Source organism: Mesoplodon densirostris, chromosome 5, assembly GCF_025265405.1.
Source record: "Mesoplodon densirostris isolate mMesDen1 chromosome 5, mMesDen1 primary haplotype, whole genome shotgun sequence".
Taxonomy (NCBI): Eukaryota; Metazoa; Chordata; class Mammalia; order Artiodactyla; family Ziphiidae; genus Mesoplodon; species Mesoplodon densirostris.
Genome location: NC_082665.1, coordinates 14295637 through 14318116, shown reverse-complemented (window position 1 = coordinate 14318116; position 22480 = coordinate 14295637). Strand labels below are relative to the sequence as shown.

General features: G+C 36.9%; 1 protein-coding gene across 1 annotated transcript; it reads right to left on the bottom strand.

Moving 5' to 3' along the window:
- LOC132491404 (keratin-associated protein 7-1) lies at positions 1–264 on the bottom strand. Its single transcript, XM_060100274.1, is given in 1 exon segment — positions 1–264. A coding segment is annotated over 1 exon segment (264 nt).
- Between the last annotated feature and the right edge of the window lie 22216 nt (positions 265–22480).

The following is a 22480-nucleotide window of genomic DNA, read 5'->3' as shown; positions in this document are numbered from 1 at the left end:
TCAGTAAGTGCTATAGCCCAAGCCAGAGCCAGAGCCCCATGGCTGGCAAAAGCTGCCACTGTAGCCATAGCCTAGGTTGCTAATGTTGCTACCACCAAAGCAGTAGCCCAGGGAGCTGTAGCCATTTCATCCATAACCATAGTTTAGGGGAGAGCTCAGGGGCATGATGCAGTTCAGGAGTGTGGCTCTGAAGGTCCTGTGGAAATCAGTTCCATAGCAAGGATTACCTGGGAAGTAGCTTGCACAGCAGAAGTAATGAGTCATGGTAGCAAGAGCTGAGAAGGATTTGGATAGATTGCAAAGAGCAAGTTACCCAAGAATGAATGAAGTTCTCGTCCTGCACAGGACCTTTTATATCTCAAGCTGGTGGGCATGACATGCTTGCCTAGACATCTTATGATAAATTTGCATAGATAATTCTATTATTGCTAATAAAATGCATATAAAGGAATCCACAGACTCACTGCCTACATTTTTGTTGGCTTTTCTATCTGAAAAGGAATGTGTCATATCTTCAAAGCCAGCTGCCATCCTTGACACACAATTGAATTCTTTTCATCAGTGTTCCATGGTTTAACCAGTGTTCTGATTGCATCATGTGAGGCTCTTTAAATCCTCTGATTATAAACTCCTCCCAACTGATATAGCTAAACTAAAAAAAGCTTTGGCAACCATGTAAACACTTCTACAGCTTCCTGAAATTCTCTCCATATGTCATTCAAAAGCATTGGTATACCAACTGTTTAATAGGTATGGAGGGTTTTTTTTGGAGTAAAGAACATTATTTGGAACTAGAGATGGTAGTTGCAAAACATTGTGATGTACTAAATACCACTGAATTGTTCACTTTAAAAATGGCTCATTTTATGGTATGTGAATTTCATCTCAATTTTTTTTAATTTTTAAAACATTGCTACAGAAATCCATCAGAGCAAGTCCTTTTTACAGAGGCTGTAAGAACACTAAATAATAGGATAGCTATGGATAACGTAGTAGTAATTTTCATATATTTCATTTTTGAACATTATCCTTGTTAACATGTCTTTTTTTCCATGGAGAACATACAATCTTTGGTTGTAAATCATCTTGAACATTGTCAAGCTGTCTTGTTGTGGAGTTGCCACACTGGGGCTGAGTGGAATGGTGCCCAATTTAAAGTCATGTTATACCATGCTTTGTTCTTATTGACTTAGTAAAACAAGTTTGGATACCATGATCCATTATGAAATATCAGTTATATTTAAAAGTGCAGCACTTACTTCTGCTCCCATTTTGCAGAAGTATGTCCCCTTTTCATGACAAAAGTAAACCAGAAAGAATTTGAGCTCAGCAAAGCTAAGTCTATTCCAATTCAAATGTTTAGGAAAGAATCATTTTTATACAGCCTAGATTCTCTGAAAATAGATAAAGAAAACTTCCTGGATACCAACTCCTTTGTATATTTCCCCCTTAATGGATAACCATAGAGCCCAAAGGGCAAAATATTCCAGACATTTCTCTGTTAAAATTCCTCCTCCCTGAGGTTCTCGGACACAAGAACTTCCTACAGGTCATATTATTTAAGTTTGGACGTGCTTTTTTTCTATTCTAAAAACTGATTACATGCTATGAGAGTTTATAGTTAGAGAGAATCAAAAAGATAAGGTCTATTTTCAAATTCAATTTTTAACAAAAAGAATGAATTAAAATATGAGGTTGTATCCTCAAGAGTCCAAATTATATAAACTCTACATAAGCTAATCCAGAAAACTCAAAAATATGTGTGGGAGTCAGAGAGGGCAGAGGTGACTGCTCTCATTTAATTGTGACTGTTCCGTGGTTACTTGAAAATTTTTACTGCTGATTCTACCATGCAATGACTTCTGAACTTGTAATTTGGATCTACTGCCACCAGGTGGCAGTGGTATTTATTTCAGTTAGTCTGAACTACAGGACTGGAGTTGGAGGGGTCTCAAATGTTAACAGGCAGAAGAACACCCTAAAGAACTTGTTTGAAATTCAGATTTCCAGAGCTATCCTCTCCCTCTACCACCATGACATCCTGGAAATCTGTATTTCTAATGAGTATCTCAGGTGATTCTGATGAATAAATCATCCTGATAAATTCTGGACCAGTCTTTCATGAGATTTCAAGGACTCTGTCTTTGCTTGGCTGTGTGAAACTGCCCTGAATTGCTTATTTCTCTTTGACAGACATGTTCAGTGTCAGTCACAGGTGGCCTATTCTCTGGGTGATAGAGATAATTAAAGAAAAAAACCTTGGTTTGTCTTTTCCATTCCCTTGTGCTCTGTTTCTTTTCTCAGGTCACACCTGAATAGAAAGGGAAGTAAGTACAATGTATCCAGGCATATTTTACCAGGAGGTAAAACCCACCTGAGCTGGCCTATGAATCACTTACCCCCAACTAAAAAAAAAAACAAAACTGTTTTGCTTGTTTTTTTATTTTCCTATCTCCTCTTAGACTTTCCCAGAGAAAATCTTTAGCCAAGTATTTGATTCAATATTTTTTATTTTAAATATTAGTAATAATAAATATACATGAAGGGCTCACTCTGTGTTAAGTTCTGTTCTAAACACTTTATGTATCCTACTTGTTTATATATCTTACCATATACATTGTATATATATATATATATATTTATTTATTTAGACATATATATATATATATATATATATATATATATATTTATTTATTTAGACATATATATATATATATATATATATATATATATATATATATTAAGAGGACTTACTACGCATTTGTTTTTGGTTGCACCACACAGCATGCGGAGTCTTAGTTCGCCAAAACCAGGGATCGAACCTGCACCCCCTGCAGTAGAAGTGTAGAGTCTTAACCACTGGACCACCAGGGAAGTCCCACTATGCACTTCTCTAAGCACTTAACAAGTGTTAATTCATTTAATGTTTGCAATGATCTTATAATATGGGTATTACAATTTTTCTAATAAGAAAACTGAGGCCAGAAAGTTTAAGTCAACTTCCCAAAGTCACACAGTTAATAATCAGCAGAATCAAACTCCAAATCTAACCCATGTAGCTCCAAAGCCATGCTCTTCCCAGTTTTTCTCTACTGCCTTTGATGTTGGTGATACTTTAAAGGGTTTCCACTTATAAAGTGCCTCAGATCACTTTATTTTCTTGAACAGATCAGTAAGGAAAGGCTAGATTTTGCTGCCGTGACAAACAACCCAAAGTCTAGATGCTTGGAAAAATCAGAGGTTTATTTCCTGCTCACACTACACATCCCCTCAGGTTGGTGGGTGTCTTAGATGGATGACATTCCCATTCAAAGACTTAAGCTGACAGTTGTCATCTAAAATATTACTAATAGGGGAAGGGCATGTGGCAAATCATACATTAGCTTCCAAAAACTTCCACCCAATTTTGTGCATCCCTGCCACACTCTTCCCACTGCACAGCCCTACCTAACTTCACAGGCCATACCAGCAATGCTGTGTGCCCAGAGGAGGAAGTCCATGATGTTGCCCAGCAGCGTTAATGACTCCCATGGAGACTTTATACTCATTACACAGACTACAATAATTTCTAAAACATAGTTTAGCAATGTTTCTAAACACACTTTCCAAAATTTAGATAATTAGATAAACAAATAAAAAGGGTTTTTTAAGACTTTACATAATATAATTTAAAATAGTTCTTATATTTTATGTTGTAAAACATATTTTTCTCTGCAGTTCATTCACTATCAATCTGTACACGGTTATGGATTACTTGATAGTTTTCATTTCTTTTCTTTCTCTTTCCTCCACATCTGCCTAGTCACTATGTAATCTAATTGAGGGAAATGTTGCCATAAAAATTAGTTTTACATGGAATGGGAGAAAATATTTGCAAACTATGCAACTGACAAGGGGTTAATATCCAAAATGTGCAAATAGTTCATAGAACTCAATATCAAAAAAGTGAACTACCCAATCAAAAAATGGGCAGAAGGCCTAAATAGACATTGCTCCAATGAAGACATACAGATGGCCAACAAGCACATGAAAGGATGCTCAACATACCTGAATATTTAATGGGTATCTTTATCAGACAATAATTAGGCTCTACAGTATAGCCCTTCAGCTCCTACAAGAATCATCTTTGTTTAGGCTCCAACCAGTGTCAAGTAGATATAAAATGACAGTGCTTACCCATTCCCTCACAAGATATCTCTTACCTCATACCCAAAGGTTTCACCTCTAACATCTAAAAAAGACATTGACAAGCCTATGTTTTACCCGTGTATGTATAGTCTGGAAGTGTGGGGAGTTAATGCTCTAAGGGGTGAACCGTTGTACAAGAGAGATGGGAGTCAATGGACTGTCCTGGATAGAGTTAGGCAACTTCTTGGGAAATGGTCCTATAGAATCAAGCACTTAGTTGTATTTAGCTGTAGTCAACTCAATAAAGCATCTTAATCTGAGGTGCCCACCCTCCCCTGTTTCACTTCCCTGCTCCCTAAGAAAGAAATACTACATCAGCCCTTCACCAGAAACTTTGCTTTCTGAAGAACCTAGACAGAAATAGCACCTCAAAAAAATTCCTTTAAATATACCTTTGCTGAGATGCAACTCATATATGATAAATTTCACTCTTTTAAAGTGCACAATTCAGTGATTTTTATAGCCTCAGAGCTGTACAACCATCACCACTACTCAATTTCAGAACAATTTCATCATCTCAAAAAGAAACTACATCATTAAAGTCTCTCCCCATTCACAACCATTAATCTAAGTTCTGTCTCTATGATTTGCCTCTTCTGGACATTTCACGTACAGTTAATTCTACTACATGCAGCCTTTTGTGTCTGGCTTCTTTCTCTTAGTATAATGTCTTTAAGGTTCATCCATGTTATAGCATGAATCAGTATTCATGCTGAATCATGAATCATTCTTTTTTATTGCCAAATAGCATTTTATTTTATGGATACACCATAGTTTTTTTAATCCATTCATCAATAGATGGACTTCTGGGTTGTTTCCAATATTTGGCTATTATGATTAATGCTGCCATGAACATTTGTGTAAAAATGATTTTTAACTTGTCAAAACTTGAGCTCCTAATTTTCTCCCACATACTTATTCCTCCCCTAGCCTTTTCCATCTTAGTAAATAACACTGCTATATAATTGCCCAAAACAAAAACTTAATTCTTTTTTTCATATAATTCCTTTATCCAATCTGTCACCAGGTCCAGTCAGCATTGCCTCCAAAATACATCTCAAATCCACATACGTTTTTCCATTCTCATTGCTGTGATCTAGTCAAACCACCACCATCTCTACCTAGGACTATTGCCATAGCATCCTCTCTGGTTTCCCTTTTCCCTCTTTTAGTCTCCCTCCACATCAGCTAAGCTAATATGAAGTTTCAAAATAAAGTGTTCTATACCCTACTTAGAAATTCTTCAGTGACTTCCTGTTGTTCTTAGAAAAATAAAAATTCAAACTTCTGACATGGCCTGGTTCCTGTCTAACCTTCCAACCTCACTTCATCCTACTCTTCCTCCCTTCCTATGATCCAGCCACAATGTTCATCCCCTCACTGTCTGTCACCCCTGGCAGTAGGCACCTTGTCTGTCTTATTTGTGCCTAACTAATACATAATTGAAACTCAATAAATATCTCTTAATCCCTTAAAGGAATGAATGAATGAAATAGTTGTTGGAGTGTATGATGAAAGATGAGTATGATTTGGACAGGTGAAGATAAAAAGATGTTCAGGATAAAGGAAAACCATCAGCAAGGAAAGAGCAGAATTGTCTGTGTTGGTTTAGGGATTGGTGAGCTGATCCATTTAGATGGAGGAATGTACATATGGAGGGAAGTTAAGTTGAAATTTCCAGCAAATCAGTGCCATGGTTAGAGAAAGAATGGCCTTACATGCAGGGCAGGTGTGGGAAGAGATAAAGAGATGCTACCAAAGGATTTAATTGAAGAAATGATGAGATTAGAACTTGCTTAGTTTGAAAAATGGATTGTAGGAGAGAGCTATGGAGAGACTTTCTATTAGAATTGTCAATTCAAAAAAATAATCAAGCATCTGAGTGAAGCTTGGCAACAAAAATGGGAATAAGAAGACAGATTTGAGTGACATTATGGAGGGAAATTTTATGGGACTTATTTAGCAATGAATAAGATGTCATCTATGAAGGAAAGAAAGGAACCCAAAAAATCACCTCTGATACCCAGGTAAAAGGTGCTTCTAGTAATGGAAATAGGGACATCAGGAGAAGGATTTTAATTTTAAAGGGGTCACTTGTGCCAAAGAGATTATAAACATTTGGAAATAAAGAAAAACTGCTTAGAAGAAAAAAGGCTAAATACAGCGTTCAGGCTTACATCTTTCTTAAAGTAATACTTTAAGCAATGTTGGTAAATAAGATCCACTGGGTAGAAGAAAAAGACTGAGAACAGAACACTGGAGACACTGGGATTTTTAGGGGGATAAGGAACAACAGAAGTCAGAGGTGTCAGTAAATGAGAGTCAGAGTATAGTGGGGAAGTCAAGGTAACAAAGATAACAGATGCCATAACAAGTGGGAACTTTCAAAGTCAGAAAAGTTTAAGGTACCCAATGCCAGAAAGAGTCAAGGAGGATGGAGATTGGGATCACTTCACTGAATTTGGCAAATATAGTTTGTTGATGACCTTTGAGGGGAGACTTTCAGTAAAAGAAAGGGGAGAGGGCCTCCCTGGTGGCGCAGTGGTTGAGAGTCCGCCTGCCGATGCAGGGGATACGGGTTCGTGCCCCAGTCCGGGAGGATCCCATATGCTGCGGAGCGGCTGGGCCCGTGAGCCATGGCCGCTGAGCCTGCGCATCCGGAGCCTGTGCTCCGCAACGGGAGAGGCCACAACAGTGAGAGGCCCGCATACCGCAAAAAAAAAAAAAAAAAAAAAAAAAAAAAAGAAAGGGGAGAATCTGCACTGAAAGTGATTAAGAATTGCACCGATGATTTTTAAAAATGAATAAACATAGACTATCCTTTACAGATGGTGATTAAGGAAGGAAAGAAAAATGACGAGAAAAGATAGCTCAAAGGGTAGAAGGATCAAGCATTAGTTTCTGTTATGGGTGATATATATGTTTCATATATGTAATATGTTTTATATGTGATATATATGTATATATGTATACACACAAATATATATATATATACACGCACACATAAACCCACATATAACACATACGCTTTGAGTAGCTCCATTGGTGCAACTCTTAATCACTTGCAGTGAAGATTCTCCCCTTTCTTTCACTGAAATTTGCCTCAATGTTAAAGCTAGAGGAAACATTGGTCCAGCTCTCTCTTCATTTTATATATGAGGAAAGTGAGATTCAGGGAAGAAAGTGAAATATCCCATGTCACACTATCAGTGTTGATTTGAGCCTAAAATCAGGGAGTTTTTTAATTTTTTTATTTCTTTTATTGAAGTATAGTTGGTTTACAATGTCATGCCAATCTCCACTGTACAGTGAAGTGACCCATTTATATACACAAAATCAAGAACTTTTGAGTCCTTGTCTATTACAGACTTGAATCCAACCAGATTCTCAGGGAAAAAAAACTGATTCTTTTTTTGCACCTTACCTCCTCTGGTGGGCAAACCTAAGCTGGCCCCCATGACTCCTGCCTCTTGGTATTCACACCCTTGAGAAATACTTCTGAGTGTGTAGGACCTCTGACTTTCTTATAATGAATTGAACATGACTACAGTGACAGCATGTCACTTCTGTAATTATATTACATGGCATTGTAACATCTGTCTTGCTGAGAGGCTCTCTGCCTTGCTGGTTTTGATAAAAACAAGTACCACGTTTCAGAGACCCACACAGCAGGGAACTCCAGCCAACAGCCAACCAAAGAAACTGAGGCCCTCAGTCCAATAAGCTACAAGAATTGAATTCCACCAACAACGATGTGAACTTGGAAGTGGATCCTTCTCCATTCGAGCCTTGAAATGAAGCTGCAGCCCCAGCAGGCACTCTGGTTGCAGCTTTCAAATGAGACACTAAAACACAGAACCCAGAAAAACTGTGCCCAGAATCCTGACCCACAGAGACTGGGATAATATAAGTGTGCTGCTTTAGACCACTAAGTTTGTGGTGATATTGTTACACAGCAAGAGAAAACTAGTACAACCCACACACAAATGCACATACACACACACACACACTCACACAAGCACAGATGCAATTTGTCACTCATCCAAAGGCTCCAAAATATATCTCAAATCCTCTCATATTTCTCCATCACCACTGTCACCAGACACCAAAAGCCATTATCTCTTTGTTCTGTACTCACTGTTTCAAATTTGAGGTGAATTAGTCTTCTGCACCTTACATGGCACAAGGAAGAAGGGGTATATACCAGCTGATACAGTTGCTCCTAAATAACTGTCCTCTTCACCATTGCACCAGGCTATCAAAATTGCTCCCACCATGGGGGTTTCCCTGGTGGCGCAGTGGTTGAGAATCTGCCTGCCAATGCAGGGGACATGGGTTCGAGCCCTGGTCTGGGAAGATCCCACATGCCGCAGAGCAACTAGGCCCATGAGCCACAACTACTGAGCCTGCGCGTCTGGAGCCTGTGTTCCGCAACAAGAGAGGCCACGATAGTGAAAGGCCCGTGCACAGCTATGAAGAGTGGACCCCACCCGTGCAACTGGAGAAAGCCCTCTCACAGAAATGAAGACCCAACACAGCAAAAATAAACTAATTAATTTTTAAAAAATTGTTCCCATCTGTTTCAACAGTCCTGCATGTGACCAATCCTCTCTGCTTTCCATCTTTAAGAGCTGCCTTATTTCTGCTCTCATCTGATAGCAATCTTTTTATTTTTCCAGGATTGTTATGATTTGTTCTTTTTGTAAAAAAGAAATTATCTTTTCTATCATTTCTAGGGATATGGAGAAAGAGTAAGAGGTAGGTGCCTGTGTTTAGTCTGTCATTTTGATACAATACTCTTTCCAGAGTAATTTTCACTATATTATGCTGCTTCCCCCCAAATCCATTTATAGACATTTTTCCTGGAACTAAATTCTGGCAGGGACTTTTTATAATGGCTCTTGTAAGTATTATGCAGCCACTGCAAATTATATTTATGAAGAATATTTAATGACATTGCCAAATTCTCACACTATAATGTAAGTAATAAGTCGGGATAAAAACTGTATGAATCTTCATCCTCCCTGAGGTGAAATTTTAAGCCATACTATTGAATGATATTCACAAGAAAAATAGAAAAGGGGGCTGGAAATGGACCTTGGGAAAGCCCCAAGAGACAGAGAAGTAGAAAGAGAGAAAGCCACATATATATATATATATATATATATATATATATATATATATAGAGAGAGAGAGAGAGAGAGAGAGAGAGAGAGAGAGAGAGAGAGAGAGAGGCACTAAACAAGACTGTAGGAGTCCTGGAAGGCTTCCTGGGGTAGGACACAAGCTGATTCTTAAAGGTGAGTAGAAGGGAACCAAGAAAAGTGAGCAAAGGAATAACAGGATCAAAGAGTCAATGGAGGGACAGGAAGGGGATCAGAATAGCATTGTAAATTTTAGACTTTGAGACATATCCTTTCACAGAGCCTGGCACACAAAAGTGTGCATTTTTTAATAATGAGCATTTTTTAAATATATTAATTAACTGGTGCTAACTGACTAATTAATAAAGTAAAAAAATGTTCGGAATGAAACCAATATTGTAGCCTTTTTATGGCGGCCAAACAGGCAATGTCAACCTTGAACGGTCTTGGGAGCCATGTCCTAAAGCTTGCTGCCCTCTGCAGGCTGTCAACGTCACCGGCACTGCTCAGAGGAGCCGGGCCTTGGTTGGCCTCCAGTTCCTCCCTCACATGCATGAGTCATGTCACTTTGAATCGCCCCCGCTCATTTGTTCCAGTATCTTCACAGGGATAATACAGACTGGGGCCAACAGAGAGGGACCAGGAAATATTAACTCCCAAAAAGCAACCCATCGATTCTTACTAAATACCTTTAATCTAACTTAGTTATGTTTCTGAGTTACTAGTCTACCTTTCAGAGCAGAGATCGTCCTAGAACAATTGTCTTAGAACACTTATTCTTATGTGGCCTTTGGCTATCTTCCTCCTGAATTTTTCCATTCCTCAGTTTTATCAGCAAAGAACATAACACGGCTTTAGGTAAGAACGGAGAGATGGCTGTTGGCACAGTTAGTCCAAGAATATCTGTTTCCTCGGTTTCCCAAGCAGAGAAACAAACCAATTTAAAATGAATAATAAATAAATAATTAAAAAACATTATCAGGGATCCTAAATGTCTTAAAACGGTGGGCCTTAGATCACTTCGTATGATTGGTCCCATGATTCTATGCATTATTTTATATATGATTCAATAGAACACTTCTTTGTCAGTGCACAAAAGTTGTATCAAAACATAAGAAGAATTTTTACTATACCAGACTTAATGTCCTCTATAAAATTGAAGTTTGAAAGTCAGAAAATTTGGAGATAAGTTCAAAACCAGCAGTGAACAAGGAAAGCTCTTATCTACAGTATCATGAAAAAGATTTTTTTTTTAAGTTTTGGTCTTAGGATTCAAGAAAAACATCATCATTAAATGTATTTATTCAGACAGTCAACAAATATCTATTAAGTATGTTTTATGTAGAAAGTATTGGAAAGTCATTGGAAAGTGACTTTCCTAGTCACTGTTGAAAATATAAAGATTAAAAGATACAGTCACACATACCCTTTTAAAGATGTATTTTAAGTTGTGTACAACTTGTAGAGGAAATGTTGGTTTATCCTTTAAAAAGTTCTTAATCGTTTATCATCTGATGCCATTTGAGGAACTATAGGAGGCTGTCTATGACTGAAATGGACAATCTGACTGGGACTGTAGTGAAAAACTGTAGTAAAAGCAACTCTACAATTAAAATCAGAGAGAGATCTCTATGCTGATTGGTCTGATTTTTAAAGAGAGGAAATAACTGATTTAGTTATGCTGATAGGGACTGTGGTAAAAACAATAATCGTGTTAGAATAGATAAATTATGGAAGTCATTGAATTTTTGTCAGAAGAATGAAGATAGTGTTAGTAATGGGCCATGATTTCTCACTTGATTGACTAGCCCTATTCTAAGAGAATGGGATCATGTAAAATAATAAATACTATTATAGATATAAAGAAAAAGATACAGTCACAGACTTTCAGAAATTTCTTGGGGGATTGAGAATAAAGGAGATGAGTATAAATTATGCTGATACCTAGGAATACCAAGAGCCATCAGAAAGTGAATTCACTAGTCTGGGTTGAGAGTGGGGTGGATGGGAGTCAGACTGGAGACCTGAGATTCATGAAAATAGTTGGGAGAAGTGTGAGGAAGTATGCCATGATAATAACCATGATAGAAATAAAAATTAAAATAAAATAAACTATCACTTCTAAAAGTAGAGAAGCACAAATAGCGAGTCCAGTCAGGAGCATTGAAGAACTTTATCTTTGAAATAACACAAATAGTTGGATTAATGAACCCACAGAGAAACAAAGGATTCATATTAAGCCTAGAGAACCAAGCTGCCTTCCCAGGTCTAACAGGACTGAGACATCTTCTCACCAATAAAGCCATACTTATTTTTAACTAGTCCCAGGCAAGTTGCCCGAAGTTTTTTTGATATAGGCTATTTTCATCTTTTCTTTTCTGAACACTCTCTTATGGCAGAGATAGAAAATAGAACTATTCCTACACAAAGAGTCTCAGCATTGGATTAATATTTTAAAACCCTTTGAGACATCTTCTAAAAGCCTATAAAATTCAAACTATTCCCTTAAGCAAGGAAGTGATATATCACTTAATATCACTATTTCATTGGGTATGAAAAAAGAAGTAGAGAGCATTTTTTTTTAAAAAAACACTAAAATTATGACCACTAGTCATGATTAATACCTGGATTTTGTGACCTCTAAAATTTATGCTTTTCCTTGTGGACACAAATACGTTTCACTGCATTTGGACCATCATTAAATTTCCCATAGGCCCAAGAAGGACTGTTCTGACAGACTGGATATTATTATTTTTTTTTTTTTTTTTTTTTTTTTTTTGCTGTACGTGGGCCTCTCACTGCTGTGGCCTCTCCCGTTGCGGAGCACAGGCTCCGGACACACAGGCTCCGCGGCCATGGCTCGCGGGCCCAGCCGCTCCGCGGCATGTGGGATCTTCCGGGATCGGGGCACGAACCCGTGTCCCCTGCATCGGCAGGCGGACTCTCAACCACTGCGCCATCAGGGAAGCCCTGGATATTATTAATATTATAATTAGCACCAATAAGAATAACAACAAAAATTATTATTTATTTAATACTTATCTGGCACTCTTCTAAATATTTTATATGTATTATTTCTTGTAATCTTAACAAAATCCCAATGAGGGATCACCTTCTATTATTATTCCCACATTACAGTTGAGGACACAGAGGAAAAGAGAGATGAAGTAATTCACCCGCTGTCACATGGCTCTTAAGTGTCAGAGCTGGAAGTTGAACCCAAGGGAGGTGGGTAAAATGATAAGAGTAAATGATAGAATAAACAAGAGTCTAATAAAACAATATCTGAGGACAAAATCAAGGTTAAAGCTTGACTCAGGGCACACGAATCTGTATTTTGTATTATGATTTTATTGCACTTTTTAGCAGTAAATAGTGGTTCAGAAAGAAGGAGTAGACTATAAGGGTTGTTGCATTCCCTAAGTTTGGGTTCTAGTGCAAAGAAAGGAGTTAAGAATGGCAAGAGATGCTGAACTACCTCAGAAAAGCCAAATTAAATTGGGTAACAATGGTATCTAGATAAAACTGAATTGATGGGCATGCACATAGGGGAGAGAATAGCCTTTCACTGTGCAACTTTCAAAGAAGTGCTTGTTTAATATTGTGATTTATTAACGATGTCACCATCAGAAAAGAAAAATGGCACAACTCCCTTAAAGGGCAATTTGACACTATCTAGCAAAATTTAACATGCATTTACTTTTTGACTCAGATATTTCTTTTTAAGTTTCTATCTCAATGATTCAATGACAAAAATTAGAAATGATATATGCAAAAGCTATTTGCTGCATCACTTTTTGTAAAGATAAACATTTGAAAACAACCTACCAATAGTAGACTGGTTGAATAAACTATGTTACATCCATACAATTTAGTAGTAAGCAACTCTAAAGTGAATGAGGGAAGATCTCTATGTACCTACAGGGAGTTAATTTAGAATTTCTAAGCAAAAATGGCACCGTGTAGAGTATTTGCATCATGCTACATATGGGGTAAGAAATAGGGAAATACAAGTATTTATCCATATTTGCTTACAATATTTAAAAGAAAGAGTGGAAAAATGAATCAAAAACTTGTAAAAATAGTTACCAATAGAAGCAAGGAGAACAGAATGAAGGGCATAGGATACACCTCACTTTATATTTTTGACTTTGAAGTCATGTAACTATTTTAATAAATTTTAAAAATTAAACTGAAAGAAAAAAGGAATCTGAAAATTGAAAACAGTGTGAAGCAAATGAATCTAACCACATCTCATGTTGGTGGCATAACAACTCAAAGAATTATTTCAAGTGATTCTAACATACAGAATTTGGGCTATGCCTCCCTGGAGGTAAAACAATCCTAAAATGAAAAGAAATATTTTTAAAACCTTAAGTGTGTTCAGTAATCTTATTGTTAGTAATAATATTTGTCTTGTTATTCTGAAACTATTACAAGTATCAGGTAAAGTAAATAAAAAACAAAGATTTTCAGCTTAAGATGGGGATGGAAAAGCTTAAAGTCAAAGTAGTTAAGTAAAACTCTTTAAATCTGAATTAGAAATATCAGGAAAAAATTCATTACATATTTTTCTCCTTAAAAAATTATAGATTTCCTGGTTCTGTCTACTAAAATTGTCTACAATGGCAGCTCAGTAGCGAGGAGGACAAATAGCATTCAGATTGTGTGCTCTTAGCACCATTTTGGATCTAAAGGAAAGAACTCTTTAGGGAAATGACTGATTCCAAGTCTGACAGGAAATGTACAAAATAAACTTAGGACATCTATGTGACAGGGGAAGAGGACAGGAGATTAAGGGAAGGGAAGGAAGAGAAGGGGAGGAGAAGGAAGGAGAGGGGGGAAAAAAGGAACAGCCTAAGTCTAACCAAGCTTCTAGATCAGCGTTTCTCAGCCTTGGTACTATTGACATTTGGGACCCAATCATTCTTTGGTTGGGGGCTGCCATATGCATTATACGATGTTTATTTAGCAGCATCCAGGCCCCTACCTACTAGACGCCAGTAACACAATCTTCTCCAAGTTGTGATGACCAAAACTCTCTTCAGAAGGGTCAAAATCATCCCAGTGTAAAACCACAACTTTAGATCTCCAGAAACAAGTTAAATGAAACGCAGGGAAGCGATCAGCCAAATCCAGAATGGGTTATCTCATTCCACTTCTCATCAACAATAGAGCTCTTTTGCCATCTGACTAGATAGTGATCCAGAATCCCAACTTGAGGATATGTTTCCTAGGACTATTTCCTGTCCCAAATATCTTAGTGTTACTCCAGAAGCAGTAAATGAGGTAAAGTTTGAGTACAAGTAGTTCATTTGGGAAGTGCAGATAATATTGATATGGAAGCAGGGAAGGGACACAGAGAAAAGAAGGAAGGCAAAAAATAAAACACTATTAAGGTGTCTGGGAGACAGTGCAAAACTGAAACCTAAGAATTAACTATCAGAAAGCTGAGAAAGCTGGGGTTGTTATGCACCAACTTCCTCACATCGCTGATTGTGGACTATGCCTGCCACGTTAGTTCCTTGACACTTCCAGGCTGCTTCATGCAAGAGTTCTCCACAGTTCCAGGGGAAAGCACTGGCACAGAGATTACAAATACTGGTGGTTGGCAACATGCTGGAGAGAGATATGGAAACATCTGGTATTTAAAGTAAAAGAACACTTGAGATTCATTTTAAAATAATTAAGCAAAAGAAAAAAGTGAATGAAGCTAGGCTAAACAATATAGGAAAGGATCGATCATTGTTGAAGCTGTGATGGGAGCAAGAGTGTTTATATGATTTGTCTCTCTAGCCTTGTGTAAGTTGAAATTTTCATAATAAAACGTAATAAAAATAATAACACTACCTGTCATCATATAGTATTTATTATTACAAGAACCCATTGACTTCTGAGAGTTCCATCTCTTCTCTTTCATTTGCCTTAAGTATTGAGACTTTGCAAAAATCCATTAGCTTATTGGCCTCACCATCAATAAAGTAACATGAAAATTACAAAATTCTACACACAGGATTTGAATCTGATTTAAATAAGTACTTTTATTCTGACTCAACTTAAATATGTAACTCCTATTAAAATATTTAGGCTAAGACAAATGTAGATGAAGGAAGTATACTCAAAAAGAGAGAGAGAGAGAGAGAGAGAGATGCATTTATATTTACAACTTAAGAGAAGAAAGTAAGAAAGCATTTCAGAAGGAAACTTAGGATAATTAGACACCAAAAGGAGAACTCTGTAATTCATTCAAAAATTTAATATCCATAACTTCTCTTTGAAAGATTGAGACAAAACAGCAGTCCTATGACTGTAAGAGAGAACAGTTAAACCCATCTGCCAAAGAACAGGGATCTGTTCTGTGGGATATCTTGTACTGAGTGTGAGAAATTCAAATCAGAAGTTTACTGTTAAATGGAAAACTACTTTTTCTTAAAATATATTCACTTCTAACAATGAATAATGAACCCTTTTTACGTTTAACAAATTCACTTTACAGTGGCTTTATTTTACAAATATATGAATAAAAGTTAGTCTAATGAACAGTCCCTAGAGTTATCATAGCCTCTGAGCTGCAGAAACCTACCTTGCACCTTAAAATTTTCACTACTCTAGTGAAAAGTTCAACAGGAAATTCTGTAGGCATAATCGTGTGATGTGGTATGTTGTAACATTTAAATAAAGGGGAGAGCTTTTTCATTTAATTTTCTAATATTCTCAGAAATGCTCTTCCGGATGTCATCTCCTAATAGAAAAACTAATTAAGCAATTGGCAACTTTCATTCTCTTTCAAGGTGCTATTCCAAGAAATACTGCAATCTTATCCTTTTATTTCCTTTCAAGGGACTATGAAACTTCTAAAACAACTTTCCACGTAAATGCTTGAATTTCAGGGAGATATTAATGAATAAACCATCACATCTGTTCAAAGAGCAAGCCAAAATATGGGAGCTCTAAATCAGTTTGTAAGAAGAAAGAAAGAAAGAAAATCTTCTTCACTTTGGGGTAAAAAATATCAAATACCATGGTCAGAAATGATTCAAAACCATGTCTTTCCAGCAATATCACAATGGCTTCTAATATCTCTGCTTCCAGACTCTTTCTTCTTCTTACTCATTTTGCAATTCTTCAAATGTGTCTTCACAAAGTCCAGCACCGTTTTGTTATTTACAGGTTCAACAGCTATCATTGGCTCCCTATTGCCAAGAAGTTCAAACCTCTCATTAGCTCCTAAGCTCCTCCACAATTTGTCCCCAAGCATAGCTTCCACTATTCCTTTCTGTGCACCAGGCAACTAGAATTATCAACATTTCCATATGTGCATTGCTGATTCCTACTATAAAATTTTAGTTCCTGTTGACTCTGTTGATTGGAATGGCCCTTCCTCTGAAATCATCCACACCTTTGAGATACCCCCATTTAAATCATGATTCAATTAAATGCCACTTCTTCTAAGAAAGTAACTTGATCAACCTATCAGAAGTTATTTTGCCTAGCTCTTTGACCCACTATTAGAACAAATGAACTCCTTTTATATTTTTACCTAGAAACTTGAATTACCTAAATTAGACCATGAGGTCCTTAAAAGGAAGGATTGAAGACATTTTTCTTAGACCCACCTAGCTGTGGGTTTGCCAAAGTTCCATTGAAGGAGGGTTATACAACAGCCATTAACCCCTTCCAGCTAAACTCTCTAAAAGTATCAATAGATACCTCTGAGTGATTGCTGCTTCGCTGAGGTGGGTGAGACATGTAGGTAAAACTTTGGGAAACTGAGAGAATTATAAATTAACTTACCTGTAACAACAGAGATAACAGGACATATTATAGAGGAAAGAGCCCAGAAGGGAAGAAGGAGGTTGGGACAAGCATAGCTGGAGGGAAACACTAAGAGGAAGCAGAGGAGAAGAATGGAAAGTAGGAAGTGAAAAGGCAAAAACGCTGGCAAAAGAGAAGAAATCAAGTGGAAAATCCAAGGGGAATGGAACTTCGGAGAAGGAGAAAGCAATGAAAAGAGGGATTTCAGGAACTTTAATTGCAAAGGATGTGATATAATCCTTTCCTCTTCATTCTTATCACTACCTTGACATTGAAATTTGTAGTGATATGACTACTTGCAAGATTGGCATAAGGTCAGCCTTGGGTAAGAGCAGCTGATGCAAGGGAGTCTGGTTCCAATGTGTTACAGTTAATTCCAGAATCACACCACATCACAGAATCATTTATTGGTTTGGGTATACATATAGGCTCAGCTAAAGCTAGATTTGATGAAGTTTTGATTCACTCATTCTCTACTATTAATTTCATTATCTTTATAAGATTCCTGTATAAAATGAAGCCCTTCAGGTATTATTAAAGAAAGACAGTATCTTAGCAGCAGGAACAAATTAACATTCACGGCCAATGTTCCATCTAATATTGAGAATTGTAGAAGCAGAATCCATTTGCAGAATTGGGCCTGGACAAAATTTGGTTTTATTTAGGTGGGCTGCACTTTACATTAGCAAAGAGAATCACTTTTTGACTTGCTGAGGGAAAAAAAAAGAATAAAGTAAATGTCTCCATCTCTAGTAAGAATCAGAACAGAGAACTTAACAGAATCAGAACTTAACAGAAGTTTGTCAGTGAGTTTTTTTATTACTTATTAATAAATTTATATTTTGTCTGCCAAGAAAACTTCAAGGCACTCTGAGTCCCCTTCTTTTTAATTCTTAACACTATAAAATTGCATCTCTCTTTTCTCACAAAATCTCCATTCTCTCAGGGCCAAATAATCCCAAACAGCAGGATGTGGGGATTGGGGAATAGGTGGAAGAATCTGAATAAATCAATTGTATGAAATTAATTTCTAAGACCATCAACATTTAATTGGTGAAATTTCAGTCACAGAGAAGGGAAGAATTTGACTGGGTACTATTCCACCCACAGTAAAGTGGAGGCTCCTTGTGGGAGAGAAATCTGCAATACCCTCTATTCTCTCCCATGCCCCACTTGAGCAGAAACTGAATTAGCCTGCTCAAAGACTTGGCTAATGAAGAATTAGCCTTATCCATGACATTTAAAACAGCATGCCTCCTTCTTTGATGATTAAAAATCACAAGACTGAAACACTCTAAGATAATAAATCCTGACTGGAGTTGAAAATTAATATGCACCATCATATTTTAGCAAAGGTTTGATCACTTACATAAAGTATATACATTCAATACACTGCTAATTGCCGTCATCTAAGAGTAAATGTTTTGAAGAAAATAGGTATGAAGTGATTCCTTGAGCTGCCTGCAATTGGCAGGCCCAAGGTACACCACCTAAAACAATTTAAGTAAGTGAAAAGATGTGAATGCCACAGTTGCTTTACCAACTGTGACTATTTGTTAGAAAATAAAAACAAAAAAATCTTTACCTCCCTTAAACAGAGCAAACAGAGAAAATAAATAAACAGGCACCTCTGAAAATTTAGAAAAACTTGTGCTTGGTCATTCAATATTTAAGGAGATAATTTCTGGATAAAGACAAGCCGGATGCTTAAGAACTGTTCATGCAGCTAATGTACTGACAGCAACCATTAACTACAAATTGAGCTTTGAAACATAGCCCGTTTGGAAAATGCTGTTGCAGAGCACACATAGCCGAAGGACACTAGCTCATCCAAGAAACACCTTGTCCATGACCCGGGACTCAAGGTCATCAGAACCCATTGTAGTCCAGGAAGAACTAGGGCCCCATGACCCGCAGCTAACACCATGGATGTCCCACTGAAGACATTACTAATGGATTGACAAATTCAAATCCATGGTCCAAAGAGGTCCCAGTGGCAGAAGGAAAAGTATAGGATCTGGATTGAATGAGCAGGGGTCAAAGTCTTCCTAACTCAGACACTAGCTACTGTTTGCTCATCTCTACTATGAAAATAAAATTATTATTTTAAAAGGACAGTTCAGCAGTTAAATGAGATGATGAGGATGAAATATGTTTTATAAACAGTAAAGCATAATTCGTTGTTGTCACCTACTCATAATTAATGCAAATACTCCTACAACTAAGAGTGAGGTCTATAATCTGCTGAATGAAATTCCATTTGCATTATGTATTGAAACCCCAAGGATAAAAATTGAGCTTGAAATCTTATATTAAAGGTTTAGGAGGGCTTCCCTTGTGGCACAGTTGTTGAGAGTCCGCCTGCCAATGCAGGGGACACGAGTTCGTGCCCTGGTCTGGGAAGGTCCCGCATGCCGCGGAGCAGCTAGGCCCATGAGCCATAGCCGCTGAGCCTGAGCATCCGTAGCCTGTGCTCCGCAACGGGAGAGGCCACAGCACTGAGAGGCCCACGTACCGCAAAAAAATAATAATAATAATAAAAGGTTTAGGAAAATGAGATAAGGCATAACCTAAACAGTCACTCTCTGATAAATTGTTATCATATTAAATTAGATATAAATTAGCCAAAGTTAAGGATTCTAAACATTTAAAATTATAAAATACATTGTTTGATTAATGTGGAAATTTTTAATAATATTATCATTAAATATAATCATTAATATAATTTTTAGCATACAATGGCAAAAAATAAATGAAATTTATATTTATTGAGCTAGGCTTTAATGATAGCTTTTATAATTTGAAGAGAGTAAAAATAGAAGGGGTCTTTTTCGGTTTTTTTTTTTTTTTTTTTTTTGCGGTGTGCGGGCCTCTCACTGTTGTGGTCTCTCCCGTTGTGGAGCACAGGCTCCGGACGCGCAAGCTCAGCAGCCATGGCTCACGGGCCTAGCCGCTCCGCGGCATGTGGGATCTTCCCGGACCGGGGCACGAACCCGTGTCCTCTGAATAGGTAGGCGGACTCTCAACCACTGCGCCACCAGAGAAGCCCTAGAAGGAGTCTTTAAAGGTTTTGTTATTTCATTCTCTCAGGTTTTATTAGTAAAATCACAATGTACAAAATTATGCTATGTTCTTGACAGATAACAGCTGTAGCAGTATGGTGAGTTCTTGGAATTACACTTTAAGAGGACAGACAATGACTGAAATGTTTCAGAAGGGGTTTAAATATCAAAGGAGGTGGGATGGAAAAATTAGCTACATTACATACAAAGGTCTCTCACAACTCAGATTTTGTCATTTTTAACTTTCTTTCACAGCTCAATATAAAACAAATACAATATACTCAGCTGAAATAGGGCAACCATTTTACATGATGCTCTTTTACATATTTTACAAGTATAGCTCCACAACTTAAAGATGGAATTGTGCTTCAGCACTAGAAGGAAAAAAATTGACTAAAAAAAAATTGTCCTCTCACAAACTTAAAATATGATAAAATAATAATTAAACACACATACACACACACACACACACACACACACACACACACACACTGCATGCTAAATGTCCTTTCATGAGATACACTCAGAGGACCCTAGCGGGCTTTCCATGCTGCAGAGTGTCACTCAACATCCCCAATACTAATTAAAAATAAGTGATTGATTCTGCAGTGGGGTGAGAGCAATTATCCCCAGTCCTCCTGCTTCCTGAAAAATAATCAAACTTTCACTGCTTGGAAGGGACAGGTATAAGAATAACACTTCCAGACCCATTCATTCTCTTTGATTATCTTATTGATGAGACTGGAAGAAAAGCCTACACAGGGCAGAATCAATTCTTTCTGAGCTCTAAAACATACATCTTTCTTCTCCTTTGCCACGTGGTCATCTACCTGCCCTAATGCGGTACCTTGTAGTTGTCCAGCTCTTACCTGCAAAGATGCCAGAAGCATTATTTGGGGGTAGGTGGAGAGAAATATTAGAGTCCAGATGCAGGCTGCATTTTCTAAATCAATTTATAAGTAACCAAGCTGTTATTTTTGTTTGAATCTCCATCTGTAGGCAATCTATGTTTATTTTCTGAAATGGGCTCTAAATGCTATAGTGAGGGAAAGAGATATGATTAATCATTTGCTTCCAAAACCTGCACAAGTTTTACCCAAATGACAGAAATACATCACATTATATGCAAACCCAGGGTGGCATTGTTGCAGTAAGCATGTTTATTTGGGAACAGAAACATTCACAAAATTCAAGAAAGCAGGAAAGAGGAAATAGATACATGCTAAATTAAAAAGAAAAACAAATCCTTATTCAACATATAGTGAAATTTGTTCTTTATATAAATAAAATTTGAATTATGAAAAGTTATATGTGGTAGCTGTTGCCTAAATTTAGGGCAAAAAGTTTATTGCAAATTTACTATAAATAGGTGGATGAAACACAGCTGGTCTTAGAAACTGGGCTGAAATATCACCACAAAATGAATTTTTTTTTTACTGCCTATGAAAGAATTCTGCAATAAATGAAAAGAAAATACTGCACTCGAGAAAACAATGCATTTTTCAAATAATTTATTGTAGGAAAGGGAACATTTTAAAGAATGCATATGTTGTGACCTCAACAAAATTAAATTAAATAGGAAATAAAAGGTGAAAATAAGATAAAAAAGACAAAATGAGATGAATAGGGAGCTTTCTTGAGAAGTAAGTTGTGGTGAAAGTTTCCTAAAAATAATAAAATATTATCCAAAATCGGAATAGTAGAATTTATATCTTTATCACATTGAATAAAGAGCAGAATTAACTGTATAAAAAAGTATGTAATATGAAGGATAACCTTAAGAAGTCTTCTCGAAATGCAGAAGTTAGAAAAAATGTAAAAAGAAATAAAATAGTAATAGTGGGTCCCTGTTTATGCCTGGAGATGAATGGACCACAATAGAATAAAGATGAGATAAAATAAAATACACTGAATTCTGAAGTCCTGGCTTTAATATTTTAAAAATAGAAGTGTTTGCTTATTGTATTAAAAAGTTTAAAGCAGTAATGGTAAACTCAAATACCTATAACAGTTATGCAAAAATGTAAATATCTGAATCATGGCAGATGAATGAGAATCAAGGCTTGGGGGAACTGAAGCAAACAGAAGAAACATGCTGTATCCAAATGCTTTCAAAAGTCAAAATTTTAAACAAATGTGCAGGCCAAAAAATATACATATTAGCCACATTGGGCCTACTGTCTGCCTGTTGATAACCCCTGGCCAAAAAACTTAACTTTTCTTATTTTAAATCCTTTTATCTTTCTCTCCTTCATATATATATTTAGTTTA